This window comes from Eubalaena glacialis, chromosome 3 (assembly GCF_028564815.1).
Source record: "Eubalaena glacialis isolate mEubGla1 chromosome 3, mEubGla1.1.hap2.+ XY, whole genome shotgun sequence".
Classification (NCBI taxonomy): Eukaryota; Metazoa; Chordata; class Mammalia; order Artiodactyla; family Balaenidae; genus Eubalaena; species Eubalaena glacialis.
The window spans coordinates 162,515,185-162,540,600 of record NC_083718.1 but is presented as its reverse complement, the minus strand read 5'-3'; the positions used below and the strand labels follow the sequence as shown (position 1 = coordinate 162,540,600).

General features: G+C 39.6%; 1 protein-coding gene across 2 annotated transcripts in view; it reads left to right on the top strand.

Annotated features, from left to right (window-relative positions):
• The window catches only part of ZMPSTE24 (zinc metallopeptidase STE24), a 50,523-nt gene that overhangs the window by 12,607 nt on the left and 12,500 nt on the right, over positions 1-25,416 (top strand). For both annotated transcript variants that reach the window (XM_061186734.1, XM_061186733.1), the window contains exons 4-7: positions 8,877-8,993; positions 9,389-9,541; positions 10,900-11,041; positions 15,921-16,105. In XM_061186734.1, coding sequence (XP_061042717.1) covers positions 8,877-8,993; positions 9,389-9,541; positions 10,900-11,041; positions 15,921-16,105 — 597 coding nt within the window. The remainder of the gene's footprint in view (positions 1-8,876; positions 8,994-9,388; positions 9,542-10,899; positions 11,042-15,920; positions 16,106-25,416) is intronic.

Here is a 25,416-nt window from a genome sequence, read left to right as displayed (position 1 = left end):
TACTAAGATCCTGCATGCTGTGCGGCACGGCCAAAAAAAAGAAAAAGAAATTCAAATCTGATGTACATGGTACAGAGGAAACAGCTGACCAAATTCCCACCTGAAACAGCTTTTTTGGTTTTTGTTTTTTCATAATGTATGAAGCACTAAAATACCCTTTCCCTGGATCCTCACCAGTACTTATTATATACATGATTTTTAACTTTTGCCAGTCAGGGAAAAAATGTTATTGTGCTGTTATTTCATACAACTTATTGAATGGAACTTGTTGAATGGAAAAGTCACTTATGAAGCAACATAAGTAAGTAAAAGTGTGTGAATATCCATACAAATTTTTAATATAACTAGTGTCCTGGTGATGAACATTTAGATTGGTTCAATCTTCCTTCCTCCCTCCCTCCCTCCCTCTCTGCCTTCCTTCCTTCCTTCCTTCCTCCCCCCGCCTCCCCCAGCTCCCTTCCTTCCTGTGTTGGGTCTTCGTTGCTGTGCATGGGCTTTCTCTAGTTGTGGTGAGCGGGGGCTACTCTTCGTTGCAGTGCATGGGCTTCTCATTGCGGTGGCTTCTCTTGTTGTGGAGCACAGGCTCTAGGTGCTTGGGCTTCAATAGTTGTGGCACGCGGGCTCAGTAGTTGTAGCACACAGGCCTAGTTGCTCCGCAGCATGTGGGACCTTCCTGGACAAGGGATCGAACCCGTGTCCCCTACATTGACAGGCGGACTCTTAACCACTGCGCCACCAGGGAAGTACGGTTCAATTTTTCTTAATTGCCTACACTCGTGCCCATCCTTGTACACATGTCGTTGTGCACATATTCCACATCTATAAGAAGTCTGAAATAGTATATACCAAAATTCCAAAAGTGGTTTTCTCGGGAGAGAATTTTGGCAATTTTTATTTCCTTATTTTTGCTTATCTCTTAAGAAAATTCAGCAATGAGCATCTACTTCTCATATAATTAAAACCAATTTCTTCACTAAAAAAAGAAGAAGAAAACTAAGTGGACCTCAGCTTGTCCTTAGGCATAGGCAGTGTGTCTTTTGGCAGGACTTTCTGCTTTCCAAACTACCAACAAGTGGTCTCATAATCAGTGTCCTTATTTTTTGACAGTGATATTTGGCCCAGCCTTTTTCAGCAGGTAATCGATGTAATGACTCAGGATGCTCCAGAGTTCTGTTGCCACATTATGCATATAAGATGGAATGAGTAGGTTCATCTCAGACAAGAGGTGAACTGTGCCATCAGGATGTTTTGTTCTGGATCACTCTGCCCTCATGGCGCAGCACTTTGTAACGTTCTGTGTCCTGGAGTCTTCAAGTGTTCACTGATAGGGCTAGAGCCCAGATCTTGTTGCCTTTGAGAAGCTATGAGTCAAAACCTCTTCCCCTCACTGCCCAGTAGATCTTATTCCTAGGATATTTTCTCCTTCCTGAATTAGAATTAGAGATCTTCTGAGAAAAACTCCTGGAAGTTTGTGTATTCTCCAACTTCCCCACTGTGACTGTCACAACTCCTTTTTTCAGCTAGAATATCTTCCTTAACGCAGTCACCTGTCTAAACTCCAGCTCACAGTTGTCTGTTAGGAGTAGAAGGGTCTTAGAGAAGAGTAGTGAAAAGTAGCATTTTGGGGTTGGATTATGAAAATCTTTAAAAGCATAATGAGTTTGCAGTCTTATAGAGCAGTGGTCCCCAACCTTTTTGGCACCAGGGACTGGTTTTGTGGAAGACAATTTTTCCATGGATGGGGTGGGGGTACAGTGGGGAATGGTTTCAGGATGATTCAGGAGCATTACATTTTTTAAAAAAATAAATTTATTTATTCATTTATTTAGACTATGTTGGGTCTTAGTTGCTGCGTGTGGGCTTTCTCTAGTTCCGGCGAGCGGGGGCTACTCTTCGTTTCGGTGTGCGGGCTTCTCATTGCGGTGGCTTCTCTTGTTGCGGAGCACAGGCTCTAGGCACGTGGGCTCAGTAGTTGTGGCTTGCGGGCTCTAGAGCGCAGGCTCAGTAGTTATGGCACACGGGCTTAGTTGCTCCTTGGCATGTGGGATCTTCCTGGACCAGGGCTCGAGCCCATGTCCCTGCATTGACAGGCGGATTCTTAACCCCTGAGGCGCATTACGTTTATTGTGCACTTTATTTCTATTGTTATTACACTGTAATATATAATGAAATAATTATACAAGTCACCATAATGCAGAAACAGTGGGAGCCCTGAGCGTGTTTTCCTGCAACTAGATGGTCCCATCTGGGGGTGACGGGAGACAGTGGCACCCAAAGTGTGTTGCTTATGTCCATCTACTCCGTAATCTCGTTTTGGTTGCTGTCACTGCAGAAAACCCTGCTTCACAAAGACAGGATGTTGGAAATGGAAGCAGGCTTTTCAGTGCTTTTGTGGCAATCTCAGGATATTCCACCTTGACTTTCATCCGGAACGTATGGAGATTTGAAGTTGTCTTAAACATACTTTTAAGGCCACCGTCATTTACGATCTCAAGCAGTTAATCCTCTTCTAGCACAGACAAAGTTAGTTCACCTGGCTTATTCACAAATGGGTCGCAGATCCATTCCTTCCCAGTTCGGGGGTCTTTTGTGGTTGGGAAGTAATGCTCAGACTCTTTTGAAAGCTGAGATATGTGATCATGCACCAGCTGGGAGAAAGAAGCCCCTCGCTCAGTCTCTTTCAAAATCTCTGCTAATGTTTGAAACATGTCAAAAATCCCAGTGTTCACTTGTCGACCCCATAATTCCAGTTTGGCTCTGAATGCAGCCACTTTATCTGCCGACTTGAACACAGTTGTCGTTCTCCCCTGAAGTGACAGATCGAGTTCGTTGAGCAGGTTGAATATGTCACACAAGTAAGCAAGTTTTGTGACCCATTGTGTGTCACTGAAATGTGCGGCCAGTGGTGAGTGTTTTTCTAAAAGAAATCTCTGGAGCGGCTCTCGTTAACTCAAAAACTCTGGCCAGTGATCTACCTTTAGAAAGCCATCTCACTTCTGTGTATGAGGGAAGACGCGGGACTTCCCTGGTAGGCTAGTGGTTAAGAATCCACCTTCCAATGCAGGGGACGTGGGTTTGCTCCCCGGTCGGGGAACTAAGATCCCACATGCCGCGGGGCAACTGAGCCCTTGCGCTGTGGATCCCGTGTGCCACAACTAGAGAGAAGCCCGCGCGCCGCGACTAAGACCTGACTCAGCCAAATAAATAAAGAAAAAAAAATATTTTTTTTAAAAAAAAATAGAAGATGTGTGTGCTCTGCATCCATCTCCTCACAAAGCTGCAAGAACAGATGTGAGTTAAGGGCATGTACTTTAACGTGGTTGATAATTTTAATCACATCCTGCAAAACGTTGTTAAGTTCAGGTGACATTTTTCGGCTAGCCAGCAGTTCTCTATGGATGACACAGTGCATAGATTCACATTCAGAAGCGACCTCTTTGACCCGAGTAGTGAAACCAGAAAGCCATCCAGCTGTGGCAGCCGCTCTGTCCATGCATATACCGACACAAAATGACCAATTCAGTTTTCCTGATATGTAATCATTCAAAGACTTGAATAGTTCCACAGCTGTGGTGCTGGTTGGCAACAAAAGTGCACATAACATATCCCCATGCACATCCTCCTGAAAAATATATCGCACAGAAATATATCGCAAGGCAAACATTGCTGCCTTGTTGTCAACATCGGTAGACTCATCAACCTGGATTGCGTACCATGGTGACTCATTAATCCTCTCTAACAATTGTGCCTCAATATCCTCTGCTGTTTCATCAATTCGTCTAGTTATGGTGCTAGCCGAAAGAGGAACACGTGCCACCGTTTGAACTGCAGCCTCTCCTAAAAGTTCATGACAAATGTCCTCAGCAGCAGGCAGGATCAACTCTTCACTGGTAGTAAAGGACTTCTTAGCTTTAGCCATGCGGTTAGCCACTAAGAATGATGCTCTCAGTGCAGACACATTTGATGAAGTGGTGGCCTTCAATAATTGCTTCTGTTCTTCGTGTTCATGGTTTTTTTCCCTTTGAAAAACTCCAAAGGCTTGTCTTTCAATGCAGGTGCTTGGTCTCCATGTGGCGAAGCAGTTTTGAAGGTTTCATGGCTTCGTTGGATAGCCGGTGGCCACATATTATACAAAGCGGGCTTGGAGAATGTGAATCACCTGTTGCAATGAACCCGTAATTTAAGTAGGACTCTTGGTATTTTCTTTTAAATGTAGCTTTCTTTTTGTTGGCAGTCTTAGAGTCTTCTGCTGTCTCATCACTGGGTCTTTCTCCCTTTTCCAAGAAGCTCTCCAGTGATGTTTGTTTTTTTACTCATCCTGGCTAGGGTTAGCTTGTGGGCTTACCAAAACTGTGGCTGAGACAAGTGCGCAGTGTGGGAAAGAGGCGTGGATGGAAGTAGATAAAATAATGGGCGGGCCACACACAGACTAAAATGTGTCGGATTCTGACTTAAAGCCTGCCACCAGATGCAGCTGTACAATTGAAGTACATCAACTCACTTGCCACAATAAAGCCTGCCACCTGATGCTTAATTGTTGCTTGCCACTCACTGATAGGGTTTTGATATGAGTCTGCAAGCAATTGATTTATTATGGTCTCTGTGCAGTCAAACCTCTCTGCTAATGATAATCTATATTTGCAGTCGTTCCCCACCGCTAGCATCACTGCCTCAGCTCCACCTCAGATTATCAGGCATTAGATTCTCATAAGGAGTGCACAACCTAGAGCCCTCACATGCACAGTTCACAGTAGGGTTCACGCTCCTATGAGAATCTAGTGCCGCAGCTGATCTGAACAGGAGGCGGAGCTCAGGTGGTAATGCAAGCAATGGGGAGCAGCTGTAAATACAGATGAAGCTTCGCTCGCTCCCCCACTGCTCACCTCCCGCTCTGCGGCCTGGTTCCTAACAGACCACAGACCAGTACCGGTCTGTGGCCCGGGGGATGGGGGCCCCTGTTATAGAGCCATTACGAGCTTTTAAAGTAGAGAAGTGGAGTTTTAGATTCATCTGGTGTGTATGTAGGATGGATCGAAAGGGGAGGGATTGATATTAGGCAGAGGGACCATTTAAGAGGGTGTTTTACTGTTTAAGGCAAAATAATTTACAACGCTCTTGGAATCTTAGTGTTTTAAGGAGGGAATAAGCCTACTGATTGGGGAATTAGACTTACTGTTCATCTTCTTTAAGAAGAAAAATGGTTTATTGATAGAATTATTCATTTAAAAATAGTATTTATGCATAAGATAAGTGAGATTAAGAAGGAATCAAGTTGTCTTAAATTAATTCAAGGCTCCAGACGTAGATGATTTATATGTTAGTGTGCAGAAGGAAATTGAATTTATGGCATATGTTGATAAACTAGGGAGAATGGAGAATGTTTCAGAAGACTACAGGTGAGCAAAATCTAGATTTTCAAAAGAGAAAATGGTAGATTCTGTGCAGAATGCTAAACTTGATAATCAGTGCCTTATCACAATTCTTCAGTGAATTATTAAGGAAGAGATTTATGAACTTTAAAAAAAAGAGTAGAGGGACTTCCCTGGTGGTGCAGTGGTAAAGAATCCACCTTCCAATGCAGGCGACGCAGGTTCAATCCCTGGTCAGGGAACTAAGATCCCACATCCTGCAGGGCAACTAAGCCTGGCGCCACAACTACTGAGCCCCCGCACCTCATCTAGAGAGCCTGTGTGCCGTAAACTACAGAGCCCACGTGCTCTGGAGCCTGTGCCATAACTAGAGAGAGAAAACCCACACGCCACAACTACAGAGAAGCCTGCACACCGCAACTAGAAAGAAGCCCGCATGCTGCAACGAAGAGCCTGCGTGCCACAACTAAGACCCGATACAGCCAAAAAAAAAAAAAAAAAAAAAAAGAATAGAGCCCAGTTATAATCCCAGAGCAGCTTGTGAAGGGCACATGATAAAACATTTTATAGTTAATCTGAACGACTAAAGACAGAGGAATAGCCAGAAAGATTCTGAATAAGTAAAATAATGAGTGGTAACTATTAGATATTAAAATGTATCATAAATCTTAAATAGTGTATTGGTACCAGAAACAGGCCTAACTAAGTATGTGTAATCTTGGTATATGATAAAGGTGGCATTTCAGATTGGTGAGGAATATATAGATTATAAATTTTCTTAGGACAACTGAGAAAAAAATAAATTCCAATTTTATATCCAAGAAAAAGAAAGACTTAGATGAATTGAGTATTTAAATATAAACAAAGATACATTGACAATACTTAAACAAAAAAAAACTATAAATTTTTTTTAAACTTTTTATTTGATATTGGAGTATAGCTGATTAACAATGTTGGGATAGTTTCAGGTGCACAGAAAAGGGACTCAGCCATACATACGCATGTATCCATTCTCCTCTAAATTCCGCTCCCATCCAGACTGCCACATAACATTGAGCAGAGTTCCCTGTGCTATACAGTAGGTCCTGGTTATCCATTTTAAATATAGCAGTGTGTACATGTCAATCCCAAACTCCCTGACTATCCCTTCCCCCCTTCATTCCCCCTGGTAACCATAAGTTCGTTCTCTAAGTCTGTGAGTCTGAAGAAGCTATAAATTTTAATATGATCTAGAGTTTAAAATTAATTAATTAATTAATTAATTAGGCTGCATTGGGTCTTCGTTGCTGTGCACGGGCTTTCTCTAGTTGTGGTGAGCGGGGGCTACTCTTCATTGCAGTGCCTGGGCTTCTCATTGTGGTGGCTTCTTTTGCTGTGGAGCACAGGCTCTAGGCACGCAGGCTTCAGTAGTTGTGGCTCGTGGGCTTTAGAGCGCAGGCTCAGTAGTTGTGGCGCACGGGCTTAGTTGCTCCATGGCATGTGGGATCTTCCCGGACCAGGGCTCGAGCCCATGTGCCCTGCATTGGCACGCGGATTCTTAACCATTATGCCACCAGGGAAGTCCCGAAAGAACACTTTAGAAAAAATTGAGTACCTCAACAGAAAAATGGGCAAAGGCAGAAATTCGTATGATTATAAAATACATGAAAAATATAAATCCATACTGACAATCAAAGAAATGTGTTTTAATACAACAATGAAGAATCTAGGAGTTGTGCTTCTTTCTTTGTTTTGACCTATCATATCATATTGGGGAAAAAACAGTTAAAAGAATCATAAGACAGAATTGTTGAGGGATAGGGAACTAGTCTCATGCTGCTGTCAGACTGAAAACTAGTATAGTTTTTCTAGAGGACACCTTGGCAGTGTGTATCAAAAATCTTTTAAAAGTTTGACACCAGACATTTCACTTTTACGAATTTATGGGGAATGAATGAAAGGGGTTCATTGTAGCATTGGAATGAATGCTATAATGGAAATATATGTAATGGAGCCATTAGCAATGAAGAAGTAGATCTATATTTATTGATATAGAAAGATGTTCGTGATATGTTAAATGAGTAAAGCAGGTATTCAAACAATCTATACAATATGGTTGTATTTTTTGAAGATGGGATTCAGATTCAGTAGTTTTGAGGAAGGTCCTGGAATCTACTTTTTTTTTTTTTTTTTAAGGAGGCTTTTAGCCCTTCTCACAGGCTCTCTCCTTGCCTATGTTACTTTTTAATTTTTTTTTTATTAATTTATTTTTTTGGCTGTGTTGGGTCTTCGTTTCTGTTGCTAGGGCTGTCTCTAGTTGTGGCAAGCGGGGGCCACTCTTCATCGCGGTGCGCGGGCCTCTCACTATCGCAGCCTCTCCTGTTGCGGAGCACAGGCTCCAGACGCGCAGGCTCAGTAGTTGTGGCTCACGGGCCTAGTTGCTCCGCGGCATGTGGGATCCTCCCAGACCAGGGCTCGAACCTGTGTCCCCTGCATTAGCAGGCAGATTCTCAACCACTGCGCCACCAGGGAAGCCCCTGGAATCTACTTTTAAAAAATTTCTCATTTCCCATTTGGGGACAAATGCTGGCATAAACCACCCTGCATGTTGTAGCCAGACAAATCTCCTTTCTTCCTCTTCCCTTCTCCCTCTTCCTATGTTTAGAAACGTAGTGGCTGCGTCTTTACTACCAAGTCAAATATGCTTTGCTGGTGTACTCACACTTAAAAGAATTCAGTTTTACTCTGGGGAGTAAGAGGGAGAGTGATGGCGTGGTGGGAGGGAGAGCGAGGGTTTTATTTGCTTCATTGCCTTCCCCTCCCCACAAGTTCCTTCATACCAATTAGCCCTCATCCTCCACTGTCATAGGAAAAGATATTTGTAAAGAAAAATGAGGCAGTTCTTGGCTTTTGATCTCCTAAGGACCTGTTGTTAAGGCAATTAAAGGAGTTCTAGAGGGTTATTTTCTCTCTTGAATTTTGGCTCTGGTAAAACTTTAGCACACTCTGCCCCACCTGCCCTGGCCCAGCTTTCCTGATGCTCCATTATGTTTCTCTGCCTGGTCCCAACTAGGCCCATCATCTTGTCATCTTGCACTTTTAAGGTGCTCTTTTCTTTCTCCTTGCTTTTGCAAATTGTGTGGAATTCCTCCTTGCCTCTTCTGTCCCTCTAATTTATCTCTTTCTTCAGAGTAGCATTCCATTTCTCATCAGCGTTGTAAGCCTTTCTTGAATTCACCAGCATATGTGGCTCAATTTAAGTTCTTTTAACCATTTTGTCTCTATGACTTCAGTTAACTTTCACATGGTGCCCGTGTAATAAAAGAGGAAGTGTTTTATTGCCTCCCTATCTTGCAAATAAACTCTGAGGGTAGTGGTGATGTTTCAGGCCTTGTATGACCCGTAGAATCAAGCACATTGCTTGAGTTATAGTAAGTACTCAGCAAATACTCGTTGATTTGTTCCCTAATAATTCATTTGAAGAACGAATTAATATTAAAAAACTGCCTCTTTTTTTCTTGTGTTTAGATCACTCAGTCCTTGGTGTTTCTGCTGTTGGCTACACTTTTCAGTGCATTGACTGGTTTGCCGTGGAGTCTTTATAATACTTTTGTGATAGAAGAAAAACATGGCTTCAATCAGCAGGTAAAATAGAGAATGCAAATGTTCTCTTTTGTGCTTTTGTCCTCTGCTGGGAATAATTAAAACATAATTTGCTATTTTAGAGCATGAATTAATCGAGGAAAAAGGAACTGCAGATATGGTAAAGATCATAGTTTAAAGTCTTGCCATAAACTCCTCTAATGTCTAATGTCTAATGCACTAATGTCTAGTGTTTTTCAGCTAATAACATTTAAATGAGTTTATTTTAAACTATAAAATGCAAGACATTGACTTATTGTCTTAGGCTACCTGTTGTCATATAGTCTCACTGCCTTTTAATTTTTAAAATTGCTTTAATAATGTATCCTTTCTATTGACTTATTTGTTATTTTAAAAGCAGTTTCTTAGTTTCTCATGATGACCTTTTATTTTTTCAGACTTTGGGGTTCTTCATGAAAGATGCAATCAAGAAATTTATTGTAACTCAGTGCATTTTATTACCTGTGTCTTCACTTCTACTTTACATTATTAAAATTGGGGGAGACTATTTTTTTATTTATGCCTGGCTGTTCACACTAGTTGTGTCTCTGGTAAGTGAAATCTTTGTTTCGATTTTCTTTTACAAAATGTTCCTTGGTGAGATAACTATCATTTAGTCTTCATTAGCATCTAAATGGTTCTTAAGAAGCAGAAGAAATATAAATACATGCTCATATAAATTCCCCTCTGTTTTCTGCTTTTAGCTATAGAAATGGGAGAGTTGACTCTGACCATAGATTTTCTTCTCCTTATACTGGCTCTTATAGATTCTAGAAGCTAGTTGTTAGTTACCTTTAATGATCCAGTTGTCAAGCAGTTTGGGGCTGTGCATTTGTGAGTTGCCACCAGAATGATGACTAAGTTTGACAATTTGATGACTCTTGACTGAGCTCCAGTGTCTAAAAACCATGGATATTTTGGAGAGAGAATAGATGTAAGCGGGATAAGAAAAAGAAAGCATAAACGTATCTGCTTTCTCCTGCCCTCCTTCCCCTACCTTTCCCTTCCTCCCCCTTCCTCCTCTCCCCTTTGCCCTCTACCCCTTCTTCTCTGTCCCTTGCCCCCTCCTCCTCCCCCTCCCCCTCCCCCTGCCTCTTCCCTTTTCCCCCCACAGCCCTCCCTTCTTCCCTCTTTTCCTTCTCCCTCCTTTTTCCTCTCTCTGCTTCCCCATTGTCCCTTCTTCACATCTTCTTTTCCTCTTCCCTTTCCCATATTCCAAACTGCTTCACAGCACAAACACTACAACACGATCAAAATGGTCTGTTAACAACCCCCAGAAAATACGTCCTATCAGCTCTTCAGCTGCACTGATGATGAGGTTTCTTTTAGTCTGAATTACCATGATGCTCATTGCTTCACCTCCTGCTGGTGGGATCATGACTGGAAAATGGGTGCTAGTTGGACTTACAAATATATGTTGTATGGCAAATTGAAGTGACAGGAGAGAGAGCAGAGGAAATGCTCCCAAAATGCTTAAGGAAGTGCTGTTTCAACCAGTGTGTATAGTTATGAACTGCAGGTCAGTAATGTTAGCAGGCAAACCAAATAATAGCACACAGTCAAGCTCTAGTAGTTCTTTTTTTAGCAAACACTTCAAGTCTATTATGATTACCTTGAAAGACAGAATTCCAAGTTATGATGGGCTTATGAAGTGTCAGAAATCCCCAAGATAGTTTTGAATGGACCATTTGGCTTTTCAGTTATTACCATATAGAGACTATTCATTTTGATTTAATTCATCAAACAGATATTGAATGCTGTACTGGTACTATTTCGGGAATACCAGAGCAAATAAGATAAGGTCCCTGTTCTCAGGGCTGGGATCACATAGTTTTAATATTGAATCTGTATAGTGAGTAGTTTCTCTTTAAGGACATATTCATAGGTTGTTCTCATATTTGCGTTTCAGGTGCTTGTCACCATCTATGCTGATTACATTGCCCCTTTATTTGACAAATTCACACCTCTTCCTGAGGGAAAGCTTAAACAAGAAATTGAAGTCATGGCAAAGAGTATTGACTTCCCTTTGACTAAGGTGTATGTTGTTGAAGGTAAGGCTCCCTGGGGTAAGAAGATTTTATTTGAGTGATTTGTTTTATTTGATTAGTTTATTCTTAAAACTTTAATAAAAGAACAAATCAATTGGTTTGGGGGTTTTTTTGTTTGTTTGTTTTTGTTATTTAAAGATTAGGATTTACATTTTGGCTTTTGAAGATTTATAAGAATTGATGACATAGTCCAGGGATAGAAACTGGTGGCCTGATGCCAAGTCCTGCTCTTGCCTGCAGCTATGTTTGGTTGGCTTTATTGTTTTTAATTCTGCACCACGGCCTTTATCACTCCCTGCTATGTCATGATATTAGACTGATTTATTCATTCTATTACCTGCCTGGCTCCTATATGTAATTGAGTTGGACTCTTGCTTAGTTAGATTCCATTTGGCACTTGTTTTGGGGGCTCAAAAACAAAACCAACGTTATTGGCTTTGTCTCCACCAAGAAAACTTCCAGTGTTCTGCAGGACTCTGATTTCACCTGCAGATTACCCAAGATTGGTACCACTTGGTACTTTAGATTAGTTATACTCTGCTTTTCTGATGATTGCTTTTGAAAATTAAGCTATCTGTTAGCTTGTGTAAGACTACTAAAGTCTCAAGGAAACCTACAAAGATGCAAAGAAAAACTGTGTGGTACCATGACTTTCAGAATCTGTAAATTAAAATCCATGTAAATGAATGAGTGTAGTTCTGCCTCTGCCATTTACCAGCTGTGGGATCTTGGACAAGTCACTTTGCATCTCTGGGTTTCAGTTTTGCTTCCTCTGAACTATGGTCTGGCAAATGCTTTCTGTAAAGGGCTAGACAGTAATTATTTTAGGCTTTGCAGGTCACATGGTCTCTGTTGCAACTATTCAACTCTGCCATGATAGTACAAAAGCAGCCATAGTAATACATAAAGAAACAAGCATGGCTGTTTTCTAATAAAACTTTATTTATAAAAATAAGCGGCAGGTTTGATTTGACCTGCAAGACATAGTTTGCCCATTCCTCCTCTAAAGTAAAAATCACCATTGAGAAGTAGCTATGGCGGATGAAGGAGTAGAAACTGAGAAGTAATTGCAGGGTCCGGGAGGACAGAGATGGTCACAACTGGAAAGAATGAATTAACAGCAACGAGAAGAGTATAGAAATCTCAGGCATTTGGTGGCCAACTAAAGGCACAACTAGAACATGTCTATGGGGAAATAGTAGAAAAGGAAGCCAATTCATACTACTGCTTTGGCCTCTGAGATTACTAGTCTTTTAATAATATTAAACTAGTAGCACAATGATCAGTATAGTAGAACAATCTCTGAGGCGCTTTTACTGAAGGGGCAACCTAAGTTGCCGATCACTTATAATCAGATAACGTGAATGCTAATGCTATGACAATAGAGGTAGTCGAGAAGATATGTGATATATACCATCAGTGCTATATGATTTTAGCTGAAATAGTCAGGGAAGGCTTTATGGAGGGTTATAACATGAGCTGGGACTTTGTGGAAAATCAAGATTTGAGTAGGTGGAGGGTAACATTTCAGAGGTCAGGCTATGGAGCCAATAGGCTTGCGTTTAAATTCTAGTTCTAGCACAGATTCCCCATGTGACTTTGGGCAACTTACCTCTGCTAAACAGAAGTTACTCATCTGTAATGCATGTTTCTGTTGTTGTTAATAATGTTGTCAAAAATATTTTGAGTGAATGAATGTTGTTAATAACAATAACAACACACATGATGGATTTGTAAATTGAAAGGAAAAACCGAGTGAAAAACCAAGAGTCTTGCTCTCAGAAAATATCAGATAGCAAGTACTGCGCAGAGAATTAAACTGATGTGAAGTGATAAAGAATGGCTGAGTAGATACTTTCGATTAGGTCATCAGACAAGACATCTCTGAGCAAATGAATTTAAGCTGAGATCTGAAGGAAGGAGCCATCCATGCCAAGATCAATGGAGAGACCCTCCAGAGCTTTGTATCTTCAAGAAACAGAAAAAAGTCCAGTGTGGCTACCACATGGCAGGAAAGTGTTATGACATGAAATCTGAGACATAGGCGAGAGTCAGACCACATAGGCCTTTGTAAATCAGAGTAAGGAGCTTAGATTTTATTTTAAGTCTAGGGTTAAAGCTATTGAAGGTTTTAGGCAGGAAAGTGACATGGCCTAGTTTGTACTTTTTACCTATTTTAGGTTGCTATATAGAGAATAGACGGTAGGGGAGGCAAGAGTAGAAGTAGGGAGAGCAGTTAGGAGGCCAGTGCTGTTCAGGAGGAGATAATGTGGCTTAGACTAGAATAGTAGTAATTGATGGAGAGAAGTGGATATACTGGGGATGTGTTTTAGAGGTAGAGTTGATGGAATTTGCCAGTAGATGACATGTAAAGGAATAAGAGAGAAAGAGACATCAAAGATAACGACCTAGATTTTTGGACTAAGCAGTTGGATAAATGGTAGATTACTGAGATGGAAAAAAACTGGGAGAAGAGCAGGTCTGTGAGGGTTTAAGTTCTGATGGGTGAGTTATGTACCTATTGAACATTGTACTAGAGTTCTACAAGCAGTAGTTAGTTGCACACCAGCCATAGAAACCAACTATGGCTGATTTAACCAGAGAAATTCCTTATTGAAACAATATTTGATAACTCACAAAATCACCAGGAAAGTTAAGTTTACCAAACTTGGGAAATGGGCTCTCCATCAGGAGACTAAGAACCCAGAATCATCCTGCAGAACCAGTCTGGGGAAGACACTGCTAGTGGTTCCTGATGTTGGAGTCAGCAGTGTGTATCCCTAACATCCCTTCCACTAGCACCTGCAGACTTCATTCCTCACTGCTCTGCTTCTTTATGTAATTAGCTAACTGTTTCAGAGTCCCCAGTGGGTGCATCTGATTGACTGAGCGAGGGCACTGGGCTAGCTGCCAGGAGTGCTTGGGGAAGCAGATATCTAGCTTTTTAGATTTCTCAAATGAGAAGCAGTCTCTCACAAGACTTGCATGATACGAAATTCCCTAAACTCTGCAAGGGAATTCTAATACTGGTCAGGGAAAAAACTATACTTGAGAATATAAACAACAGATAGGCACTTTAGCCATCCATGTGGAGATGTAGGCCTGTCAAATAAGCAGCTGGATATATAAATCCGAGTCCTAGGGAGAGGTCAGGGCTAGAAATAGTGATGGAAGTATCTGTATCTGGCATGTAGATACCTCCTTGGATGAGGGCACTTAGAGAAGAGAAGGGGGCTCAAGTCATAGTCAGCAGAGGAGGAAGAGCCAGCAAAGGAGGCTGAAGAGGAGAGACCACTGAGGTAGGAAGAGAACCAGGAGAAGATGGTGTTTCTCTTGAGATAGGAGAAGAAAGTGTTTCAAGGAGGGAGTGGTCAACGGTATCAAATGCTGCCAAGAAGCTGATTAAGATAAGACATCATAAATGAAAGTTGAAGAGACAGTTGGCCATGCCTTACAATTTCATAGAACGTTTTGGTTTTCAGAGTTCCCAAATACATTACTTCATACCTCAAGTGGTACGATAAATCCATTCAGTAAACAAGCATTATTGAATAAATACTACATGCAAGGCATAGTGATACAAAAAGCTTATGGTCTAGTGCAGGGACTCTTAAAACTTTAGTGAGTATAAGAATTCCCTGGAGAGTTTGTTAAAAGATTCCTCGGCTCCATTCCCAGATATTGGGTGTTTCTAGTATTTACGTCTAACAAGTACCCGTAGGTGATTTTGGTGTAGGCATTCTTTGGGCCACACTTTGAGATACTTAGACCAGTGGGAGATACTAAGACATTCATTTTGTTTTATTTATCTGCCTACTTCCATAGATAACTTCAGGTAGCTTCTAAGAAATATTTTAAAATTAATTTAAAAAGTAGAATCAGAGAAGATAGAAATGAGATAGAAGTATAAGATCCAGATACCCATCTTTCCAGATCCTAAGGTCCTATATTATTGATAAAATTGGACCACATGTTTGGCTCTTAACTTCCAGGCAACCAAACCAAAAAGTCCTGGCCTCATATCATAAACGGGAAAATAAAGCTTAAAGAAATTAAGAAAGTTTCTTACATTTACACAACTAATACATGGCAGAGCCAAGATTTGAACCTAAAGTCATTCTTAACCATTAAATTCACTGCACATGCTAGAACATAAAATAATAAAATATAAAGAAAATAAAGTATAGAAAATAAAGAAAAATATAAAGAAGATAAAAATCAACCATAGTTCAGCTACTGTTAGCCACTGTTAAAAATTTAGGGTTTTTTTTTTTTCAGTCTTTTTAAGATAGTTTTAATTTTTTCTGATTAAATAAGTATACTGACTTTAAAAGCCTTGGAACAGAGAAAAGTATAAGTGAGGGAGCAAAAATCCATATTTCTAGAAGCCAGTGATAAACACTTCAATATTTTAATATATTTCTTAATAGGCTTGTGTTTCTGCTTTTCTATTTACATGTACATTTTTTCATGACAATAACGGAATTTTATATACATGAAATTTTACATCCTTTTCAGTTATGTTGGTGAGCTTTTTCCTATCTTGTTAAAATATTTCAAAAGTATACTTTTTTTCTGGCTGCTTAAAATTCCATTTCATAGCTTTACCATAATTTAATCATTCCATGACTGTTGGATATTTAGCTTTATTTATTTACTTATTGCTATAAAGCTGCAATGAGCATAAATATTTGTTGTCAAGACTGCAAAGAAAAAGACACTTTCCACTGCTGGTGGTGATTTATGTTGATATAATATTCTTCAGGTGTTAAACAATTTGAAAATGTTAATGTCCTTTCCAGTAATTCAGTTTCTAGGCGTCTCTCCAAAAAACCCCATACTTTTTAATTATTTTCCATGCTTTGAACTGTCTTTTCCTTAGGATCTAAACGCTCTTCCCACAGCAATGCTTATTTTTATGGCTTCTTCAAGAACAAGCGAATAGTTTTGTTTGACACTCTACTAGAAGAGTATTCTGTACTAAACAAAGACAACCAGGAGGAGTCTGGCATGGAACCCCGCAATGATGGAGAAGGAGACAGTGAAGAAATAAAAGCTAAAGTTAAAGTGAGTTCTTCTCTTCCTAAGAGACCCTGGCTTAGTTTTTATGAACAGTTCCTGTGACAACTCACAATAACATTAATTTCTATGTAGTGAGTGTTGATTCAGGGAGACTATCAAATAAAAACACAGTGGCACCTTTATAACTGTGGTATTTGGGAGAGATTATCACTATCGTTACATGCTAACTACCTTGCAAGCTTTCACAGAATGTACACAAGTATAAGGTAGGAAAATTCTTATGATTATAAGCTGTCTTTAAAACAGGGACTTTATATATAATTCCTGACATGTTTATGATTGAAGAATTCCCACAGGCAAGATAAAAAGACGATAAACATCTCATTTTTAGCTTAATTGAGATATAGTAACTATAAGCTTTGGCAGTGGAGAGACTTGAATTTGAATCCTGGTTCTGTCATTTAGTAGCTGTGCATTCTTGGGTATACTCTGTAACTTGGTCAGTTTTCTTTTGTTTGTTTAACAAATATTTATGAAATGTAAACTCTGTGCTGAGATACTTTCCTTGGCACTAGGAATACAAAAATAAAGAGGCAAACCTTGCTCTTAAGGAGTTTATAGTCTAAAGGGGAGAAAGTCATACAAGCACAGTACAATATGGTAATTGCTGCAGTGAAGCTATAAATACTGGATGTAGTGAGAGCACAAGGTAAGACGTTTGTTAAATCTGACCTTTTAGTCTGAGAAAGCTTTTTCTGAATCTTCTCCTGGATGAGGTCAGCTAATGCTGATTAGCAAAATCTAAAGTATACCAAGACTAAATGGGGAGGGGAAACACTGATAAGAAAACAGTACATATTTCATCAGAAACAGTCTCCAGTAGTTGTGTGTGTGATGGAATGTGCCATTGGCTTTGGTGTCATTCAGAGATGATTTGGGATCTGTGTAACTCTGGGCAAGTAACTTAAGCTCTCTAAACCTTTGATTTCTTAACTGAAAGACAAGGCCATCAGGGTTTCTCATCTTGGCACTATTGACATCTTGGACTGGACAATTTTTCATCATGGGAGGCTATCTTGTGCATCATAAGATGTTTAGCAGCATCTCTGACCTCTCCCTGTAGATGCCAGTATCAATCCCTCCTTTCCCAACAATTGTGACAATGAAAAATGTCACTAGACATTGCCAGATGTCCCTGGGGTTGGGGGGTGCTGGAGGGAGGGGACAAGATCACTCCTAGTTGAAAAACACTGGGATAAAGATACCTACCTTTTAGGGTTGTTAAGATTAAATTAAATAATATATGTGAATAACCTTGTACTCTATGTACTTTAAGTACCAGAAAATAACTGTTATCACTGAGCATCTGTTTTGACTCTAAAGAGATGGTCTAATAGAGTGCCTAGCCTGTTATAAATATGTAGATGGAACAAAATTCTGTGAAGGGGTTAAACAGCATTGGATGAAGGTTAACTCCTTCGATTATATTTATTTATTTATTTATTTATTTATTTTTTAAATAATTCTTTATTTTATTTATTTATTTTTGGCTGTGTTGGGTCTTCGTTTCTGTGCGAGGGCTTTCTCCAGTTGCGGCAAGCGGGGGCCACTCTTCATCGCGGTGCGCGGGCCTCTCACTATCGCGGCCTCTCTTGTTGCGGAGCACAGGCTCCAGACGCGCAGGCTCAGTAGTTGTGGCTCACGGGCCTAGTTGCTCCGCGGCATGTGGGATCTTCCCAGACCAGGGCTCGAACCCATGTCCCCTGCATTGGCAGGCAGATTCTCAACCACTGCGCCACCAGGGAAGCCCCAATTATATTTATTTTTAAGTGGGTTTATCAGATTTCCCTAGCGGTCCAGTGGTTAAGACTCCGCGCTCCAAATGCAGAGGGCACGGGTTCGATCCCTGGTTGGGGAGCTAAGACCTCACATGCCACGTGGCGGGGCCAAAAAAAAAAAAAGAAAAGGGGGAAACAAGTGGGTTTATCCTGTCCGGATATTGGAATAAAAGTCATTTTGGTCTGACCAAGAGTCATAGGACTTTAAGCTAGGAAGAGCTCTTAAGGTCGTCTTATAGACAGGAAAACTGAAGTCCAAAAAGAGTAACCAGGTGACAACAGTGGGGAGTCATGCAAGTTCAACAAGTCAACCTGCTGAAGAGGTATCCACATACAGGGTGGATTACTTTATAGCCAAACCTGGGTGTTAGATAGTGGTCTGCTGATTTCAGTAATGAAATAACTGACCTTTAGTATCTGTGAGAACAGTATTCTTTGGCTTAAATCTTAGAAAAGATTAGTCTTTTGAACCCTGTTGAATGGAGTTTGGGTTATTTTGTTGGCTTCTTGAAGAGTAGCTGCAAATATTTTAGCATCTATTTATAAGTTACATAGTCCTACCCTAGAGAACCTGTAGTAGAGGAGAGTAGATATGTACACAAATAGCCCATAGTTTAAGGCAGAGGGTGGTAAATGAGTGGCTGAAACAGTGTGGCTTTTAGAAATTAAGAAATTAATGCAGATGCTAATGGTCAGACAGGTTTCTTAAAAGAGAGGATATTTGAACTAGGCAAAATTTTGACTTGGGGATGGAGCTTTTCAGGTTGAAGATATGGAATGAATAAAGCTATAAAGACAACTACACAATGGCTATTCTGAGACTAATGAATAAATGGATTCTTGTAGAAGGGGATAGAAAGGTAGGCCAGGACCAGTTTGTAAAGTACTTCTTCCTGAAGACATTGAGTGGTTGTTTTCAGTGGCCTGGAAAGTTTAGATTGATTTGGGTAGAGGCCAAAGCTTGTTTTAGGAAGTTTAAAATTTGGTGGCAACATATATGATAGAGCAAAGATTAGAGGCAAGGGGGACTTCTAGGGGCCTATTGCATCAAGATAAGCAAGATAAGCATGAAATAAGGGCCTACACTAGAGTGAGAGGTGAATAAGTGTGGAGTCATAATAAAAGATGGATTTAAAGTACTTGGGTGATTGCTATTATGGGGAGTAAAGGAGAAAGTCAAAGATTGACGTAGAACGCCAGTGCATGTACCACAGGTAAGGTGATTTTAGGTAGTATATCAATATTTAAAATTTGAATGGCTATATGTGTATTAATGTATATTAGGAAAAAGATAAAACTAGCTTATCATGATTTCATGAAAATTGTCATTTAGGATAAGGCTAAGTTTTAAAAAGTGAATTGATTTTTTTAAAGATATTAAATAATCACACAGAGACTACACAGGTGTGGCAGAAGTTTAGGAAATAGTGGTTTATTCAGCACCTGCTACTGAACGCCTACTATGTACAACACAGTGGGGGATGCAAAAATGGTTTTAAGTCTGGATCACGTAGAAAGGATGAAGTGTTTCATTTTGAACAGACGTTTAAAGAAGAAAACTAAAGTTATCTGAAATCCCTCCTCTTAGAGATAACTACTATTAACATTTTGATGAATATCTCCATACTGGCTATTCACATTTTAAAAGATGTCTAGGAAACTTACTCTCTGCAGTTTTATCCTTCAGAAGACAAATTCGATCATTGGAACAACCTGTCTCAAAAGCAGTTTAAGTAAAAGGAAAAATTTTAATATATAAAAGCTGTATATAAAAGCTGTCCTTTTATAGAAGAAAACAAGTATTTCCCCAGCGAGTGCTAGGGTCATGTGAAAGTCTTCCCAGTTGATAAGTATAATAGAGCACAAGATCCAGAGATGTGGGTTTGGCTTTTACCCACTACTTATTAGCAAGATGATCTTAAGACATTTTAACTTCTCGGTGTCCTTTATCTCTAAAATGAAGATATTACTTCCCATCTTGCGCAGCTTGGTGTTGTGAGGATCAAATGAATCAGCATATGAATTTTATGAAAAGGAAAGTGCTATAGAAAAGTGAAAGATATGTGGTACTTATTTTTGTTCTTGTATGTGAAATTTGCATGGGAAGAAAAGAAAATCCAGTTTTGTCTAAGAATCTACCACCAATAAACAAGTCTCCTTTCTGCAGAAAGTGACCCTTATTAAAGCTCTTTTCATTCCATATCTTTGAATGTGACTCCATGCAGTTCTGAATAACTTCCTAAACCCAGACATCAAACCAAGAGACAAGAGCCTATGTTATCTAATAGAGACCTGCTTGTTTTATAGAAGAATTAATTCATAGCTCATACTGGGAAGCAGGTAACTAGTGAAAATAGAAGCCTAAAGACTGTGTTACTTTATATAAAATGAGGCTAATGATAGCTGCCTTCTAGTAGTGGAGATTAACAAACTGTATGTAAAATATCTAATAATACAGTATCTAGTACATAGACCATTTAATGAGTGGGAACTGTTATCATTATTGTTAAACAAAGCAGCCTATTTTGCTTATTATTAAACTAATAGACAAATTAGAAAACATGAAAAATCCAACTAACCATAAACATCTTACTATATATATTTCTAGTCTTTATAAACCATCATTTTTTAAAATCATTCTCCTCGGGACTTCCCTGATGGTGCAGTGGTTAGAATCCGCCTACCAATGCAGGGGACATGCGTTTGAGCCCTGGTCCGGGAAAGTCCCATATGCTGCGGAGCAACTAAGCCCATGCGCCACAACTACCGAGCCTGTGCTCTAGAGCCCACGTACCACAACTACTGAAGCCTGCGCACCTAAAGCCTGTGCTCCGCAACAAGAGAAACCACCGCAATGAGAAGCCCGCACACTGCAATGAAGAGTAGCCCCCGCTCGCCGCAACTAGAGAAAGCCCGCACACAGCAACGAAGACCCAAAGCAGCCAAAAATAAATAAATAAATGAATAAATAAATTAATTAATTAATTAATAAAATAAAATCATTCTCCTCTTATTGGGTATATGGGTTGTTTCCAGTGTTTTGCTGTTAAAAATATTCTTGCAATGAATATTTTTGTATATAAATCTTCAGCTGCACCTCTTAATTTCCCCCTTAGAATACATGTCTATTAATTGGTGCTTTGTTCGTTATTCCCTCTTGATGGCCATTCCCTGAAGGTACAGGTACACGTGTCTCTTAGCCATTTAAGAAACTAGGCTAGTTATCTCATTCTTTACTTTCTCTACCAAATGTATTCTGACCTAAATACTGATGTTTAAAAGGAAGAGAGATAATAAATGTAAATGCTATCTTGCCAGTCATTTTAATCTATCCCTCTTTTTCATGCATCTACCCAGCCTCATTTTTAAGTGGTCATTTTCCTTAAAAATGAGGAATTGGTGAAGGAGTGGAAAAGTGGTAGAATATCTAGATTCCAGTATCTTGCTGCCTGTGTTTCCATTAGGTTGCATTTTTCTAAGGTGTATAAAACAAAATAAATTCCCTTTTTGTCTCTTTTTTTTTTGTACTTCACTCTTTTAAGTAGCTGGAGTTTATTTCAAAACTGTTAGCCTTCACTTTCTAGGGTATACATTGTGTAATTGTTGCGGGATAGATATGTGTCCCATAGATGAAGCTTTTTTATTATTTTGTTTATTTTTTTTAAAACAAGAATATTTTTTAAATATCTATTTTTAAATAGCAACACACTTTATTTTTTAAAGTAATTAATTAATTAATTTTTGGCTGCGTTGGGTCTTAGTTGCTGCGCACGGGCTTTCTCTAGTTGCAGTCAGCAGTGGCTACTCTTCGTTGCAGTGTGCGGGCTTCTCATTGCGGTGGCTTCTCTTGTTGCAGAGCACGGGCTCTAGGTGCACGGGCTTCAGTAGTTGTGGCTTGCGGGCTCAGTAGTTGTGGCTCGCGGGCTCTAGGGCATAGGCTCAGCAGTCGTGGCGCACGGGCTTAGTTGCTCTGCGGCATGTGGGATCTTCCCGGACCAGGGCTCGAACACGTGTCCCCTGCATTGGCAGGCAGATTCTTTTTTTTTTTTTTTTTTAAACATCTTTATTGGAGTATAATTTGTTTACAGTGGTGTGTTAGTTTCTGCTTTATAACAAAGTGAATCAGTTATACATATACATATGTTCGCATATCTCTTCCCTCTTGCATCTCCCTCCCTCCCACCCTCCCTATCCCACCCCTCTAGGTGGTCACAAAGCACCGAGCTGATCTCCCTGTGCTATGCGGCTGCTTCCCACTAGCTATCTATTTTACATTTGGTAGTGTATATATTGTCCATGACACTCTCTCACCCTGTCACATCTCACCCCTCCCCCTCCCCATATCCTCAAGTCCATTCTCTAGTAGGTCTGTGTCTTTATTTCCGTCTTGCCACTAGGTTCTTCATGACCTTTTTTTTTTTCCTTAGATTCCATATATATGTGTTAGCATACTGTATTTGTTTTTCTCCTTCTGACTTACTTCACTCTGTATGACAGACTCTAACTCCATCCACCTCTTAACCACTGAGCCACCAGGGAAGTCCCGAAAAATATTTACTTTTTAATAAATTTTTTTTATCTTGGCTGCGCCAGGTCTTAGTTGCGTCATGCGGGCTTCTTAGTTGCGGCAGGCAAACTCTTAGTTGTGGCATGCGTGTGGCATCTAGTTCCCTGTCCAAGGATTGAACCCAGGCCCCCTGCATTGGGAGCATGGAGTCTTATCCACTGCACTACCAGGGAAGTCCCTGATGTGGGCCATTTTTTAAAAGTCTTTATTGAATTTGTTACAATATTGCTTCTGTTTTATGTTTTGGTTAAGTGTACAGTTCAGTGGTTTTTAGTATATAATGTGCAACCATCACCATATCACATTCATCCTTTTACTTTTAACCTTACTGTTTTTATATTTTAGATGTCTCATACATAGACTTTGTTGTTATGGTTGCTTTTAAATCCAATCTAACACTCACTGTCTTTTTTTTTGACAAGCTTTATTCATTCATGTATATTGTGATTACTGATATATTTGGAATTATTTTTACCATATTATTTTATGCCTTTTTTCCCCTCTATCCTTTTCATATCCCCCCCACCTCCACCCCAAACATATACACACACATCCTCCTCTTGCTTTATTTTTAGAACTTATTGAAGGTTTTTAAAAAATGATATTTGGGTTGTCATTAAGGTTTGAAGGTTCATATATGACTATTCTTTTAATGGTTGCTGTTAAAAATAAATCATGCCCATATAACCTAAAATCTTAAAATATACAGTATCTTCACTGCTTCCTGAACAATCCAGGAACCTTAAATAAACACTTTGATCTAGTTATACCCCCTTCATATTATGTTTTAGTTTTATCTTGTTTATTTTTTACCCCTAAAATTAGCATTATTATTATTTTATACAATCATTATTTAAGTTTACCTATGTGCTTACCTGTGTCTTTGCTTACCATTCCGTATTCCTTTTAGAAATTACTTTGCTTCTTCCAGAGTATATGCTTTAGAAATTTCTTTGGAAAGTTGTTTTTGTTTTATTTATTTATTTATTTATTGGCTGCATTAGGTCTTTGTTGCTGCACGCGGGCTTTCTCTAGGTGCAGCGAGCAGGGGCTACTCTTCGTTGTGGTATGCGGCCTTCTCATTGCAGTGGCTTCTCTTGTTGTGGAGCACAGGCTCTAGGTGCGCAGGCTTCAGTAGTTGTGACACACCGGCTCAGTAGTTGTGGCTCGCAGGTCATAGAGCTCAGGCTCAGTAGTTGTGACGCACTGGCTTAGTTGCTCCGCGGCATGTGGGATCTTCCCCGACCAGGGCTTGAACCTATGTCCCCTGCATTGGCAGGCGGATTCTTAACCACTGTGCCACCAGGTGAGTCCCTGTTTTTGTTTGTATATCACTCTCATTCTAGATATCAATTCAAGATTGACAGCTATTTATCCTAGCATCCTAATATTTGTTTATTTATTTTTTTCTATTCTGTTCTGATTTCCTTTGTTCCTGTTGAAAAAGTCTGCTCTGTGAGAATTCCCTGGCAGTCCAGTGCTTAGGACTCCGCGCTTCCACTGCAGGGGCCATGGGTTCGATCCCTGGTTGGGGAACTAAGATCCTGCCTGCCACATGGCCAAAAAAAAAAGAAAAAAAAGTCTGCTCTGAGCTTATTGTCTTTTTTTTTTTTTTTTTAGTTCTTTCTGGTTATTCTTAAGATTTTTCTTTGATTTTCGTATTGTGAAAGTACAGACTTCTTTATCCCAGTCCTGCTTGGGATATACTGTGGTTCCTAAATCTAAGGACTCATATCTTTCCTGAAGTTTTAAAAATTCTTTGCCATTATCTAAAGTTTTCCTTCTTTCCCGTTCTCCCTAGTCTATCTTTCTGGAATTCCAATTAGATGAATGTTATACCATCTCATTCTGTCTCCCATGGGTGCTAACCACTCTTCTATATTTGTCTCTTGGAGCTGCATTCTGTAATTTTTCAGCTCTACACTCCAGTTCATGGATTCTTTCTTTAGTTATATTTAATCTGTTCTTTAACCAGTCCATTGTGTTTTAAAGTTCTAATTGGTTCTTTTTCAAATCAGCCGTTTCTGGTAGTCTCTTATTCCTTCCTTATGTTTTTAGTTCCCTTGTTTGTATAAAACATGCTTATTTTTTATTCTGTATCTGATAATTCCAGTATCTGAAGTCTTAAGGAGCTAATGCAGCTCCATATTGTTTCTGCTAACTCTTACTCATTGTGGCTTGTTTTCTGAAGTATTTGGTAATTTTTATTGTGAACTCATAATAGGTCAATGATCTTAATCTTCGGGAATCTTGAAGGGTCTGGGTTTAGGGTACATTCCTCAATAGAGGATTTGTATTTGCTTCTATCAGTTGGCCCCAGTGCTACCAAGCCAGAAGCACTTTAACATCTCATCTTGGGGTTTTCTGGACCATGCAGATAATGTTTTTGAATTTTAATGGAGACTTTTCTTTTTTTTCCACTTTAGATGAGCTTGACACAGTTGGGTTACTTTGCCAGCATTTTTTTTTTTTTCTGGCTCACTCTTTGACTCAGAGTATACCCCTTCATGGGATTATGCAAGGGATGTTAATTTCAACTCCTCACCTTTGGCTTTTTCTTACTTTAAAATAAACTAAACTGTATGTTTAAAGGATATTTGTTTTACCTTATTAAGCATTTTTAGATGTTTTTCAGAGTATGTGTGTGTTGGTGAGTGAATGTGGGTATGCACATGTGAGAGTGTGTGTATAAGATTAAATTGTTCATTGTGTCTTGGCACTATTTAAATTGAATCTGGAAAGTATAAACAGTGAGAATTTTATTTGGCTTTGTAAACATTATATTTTATCATTCATATGACCACCTACCATTTAGGTTTAGTTATTTTATTTTATTTATTTATTTAATTTATTTATTTTTATGCAGCATGCAGGATCTTAGTTCCCAGACCAGGGATCGAACCTGTGCCCCCTGCAGTGGAAGCATGGAGTCCTAACCACTGGACCACCAG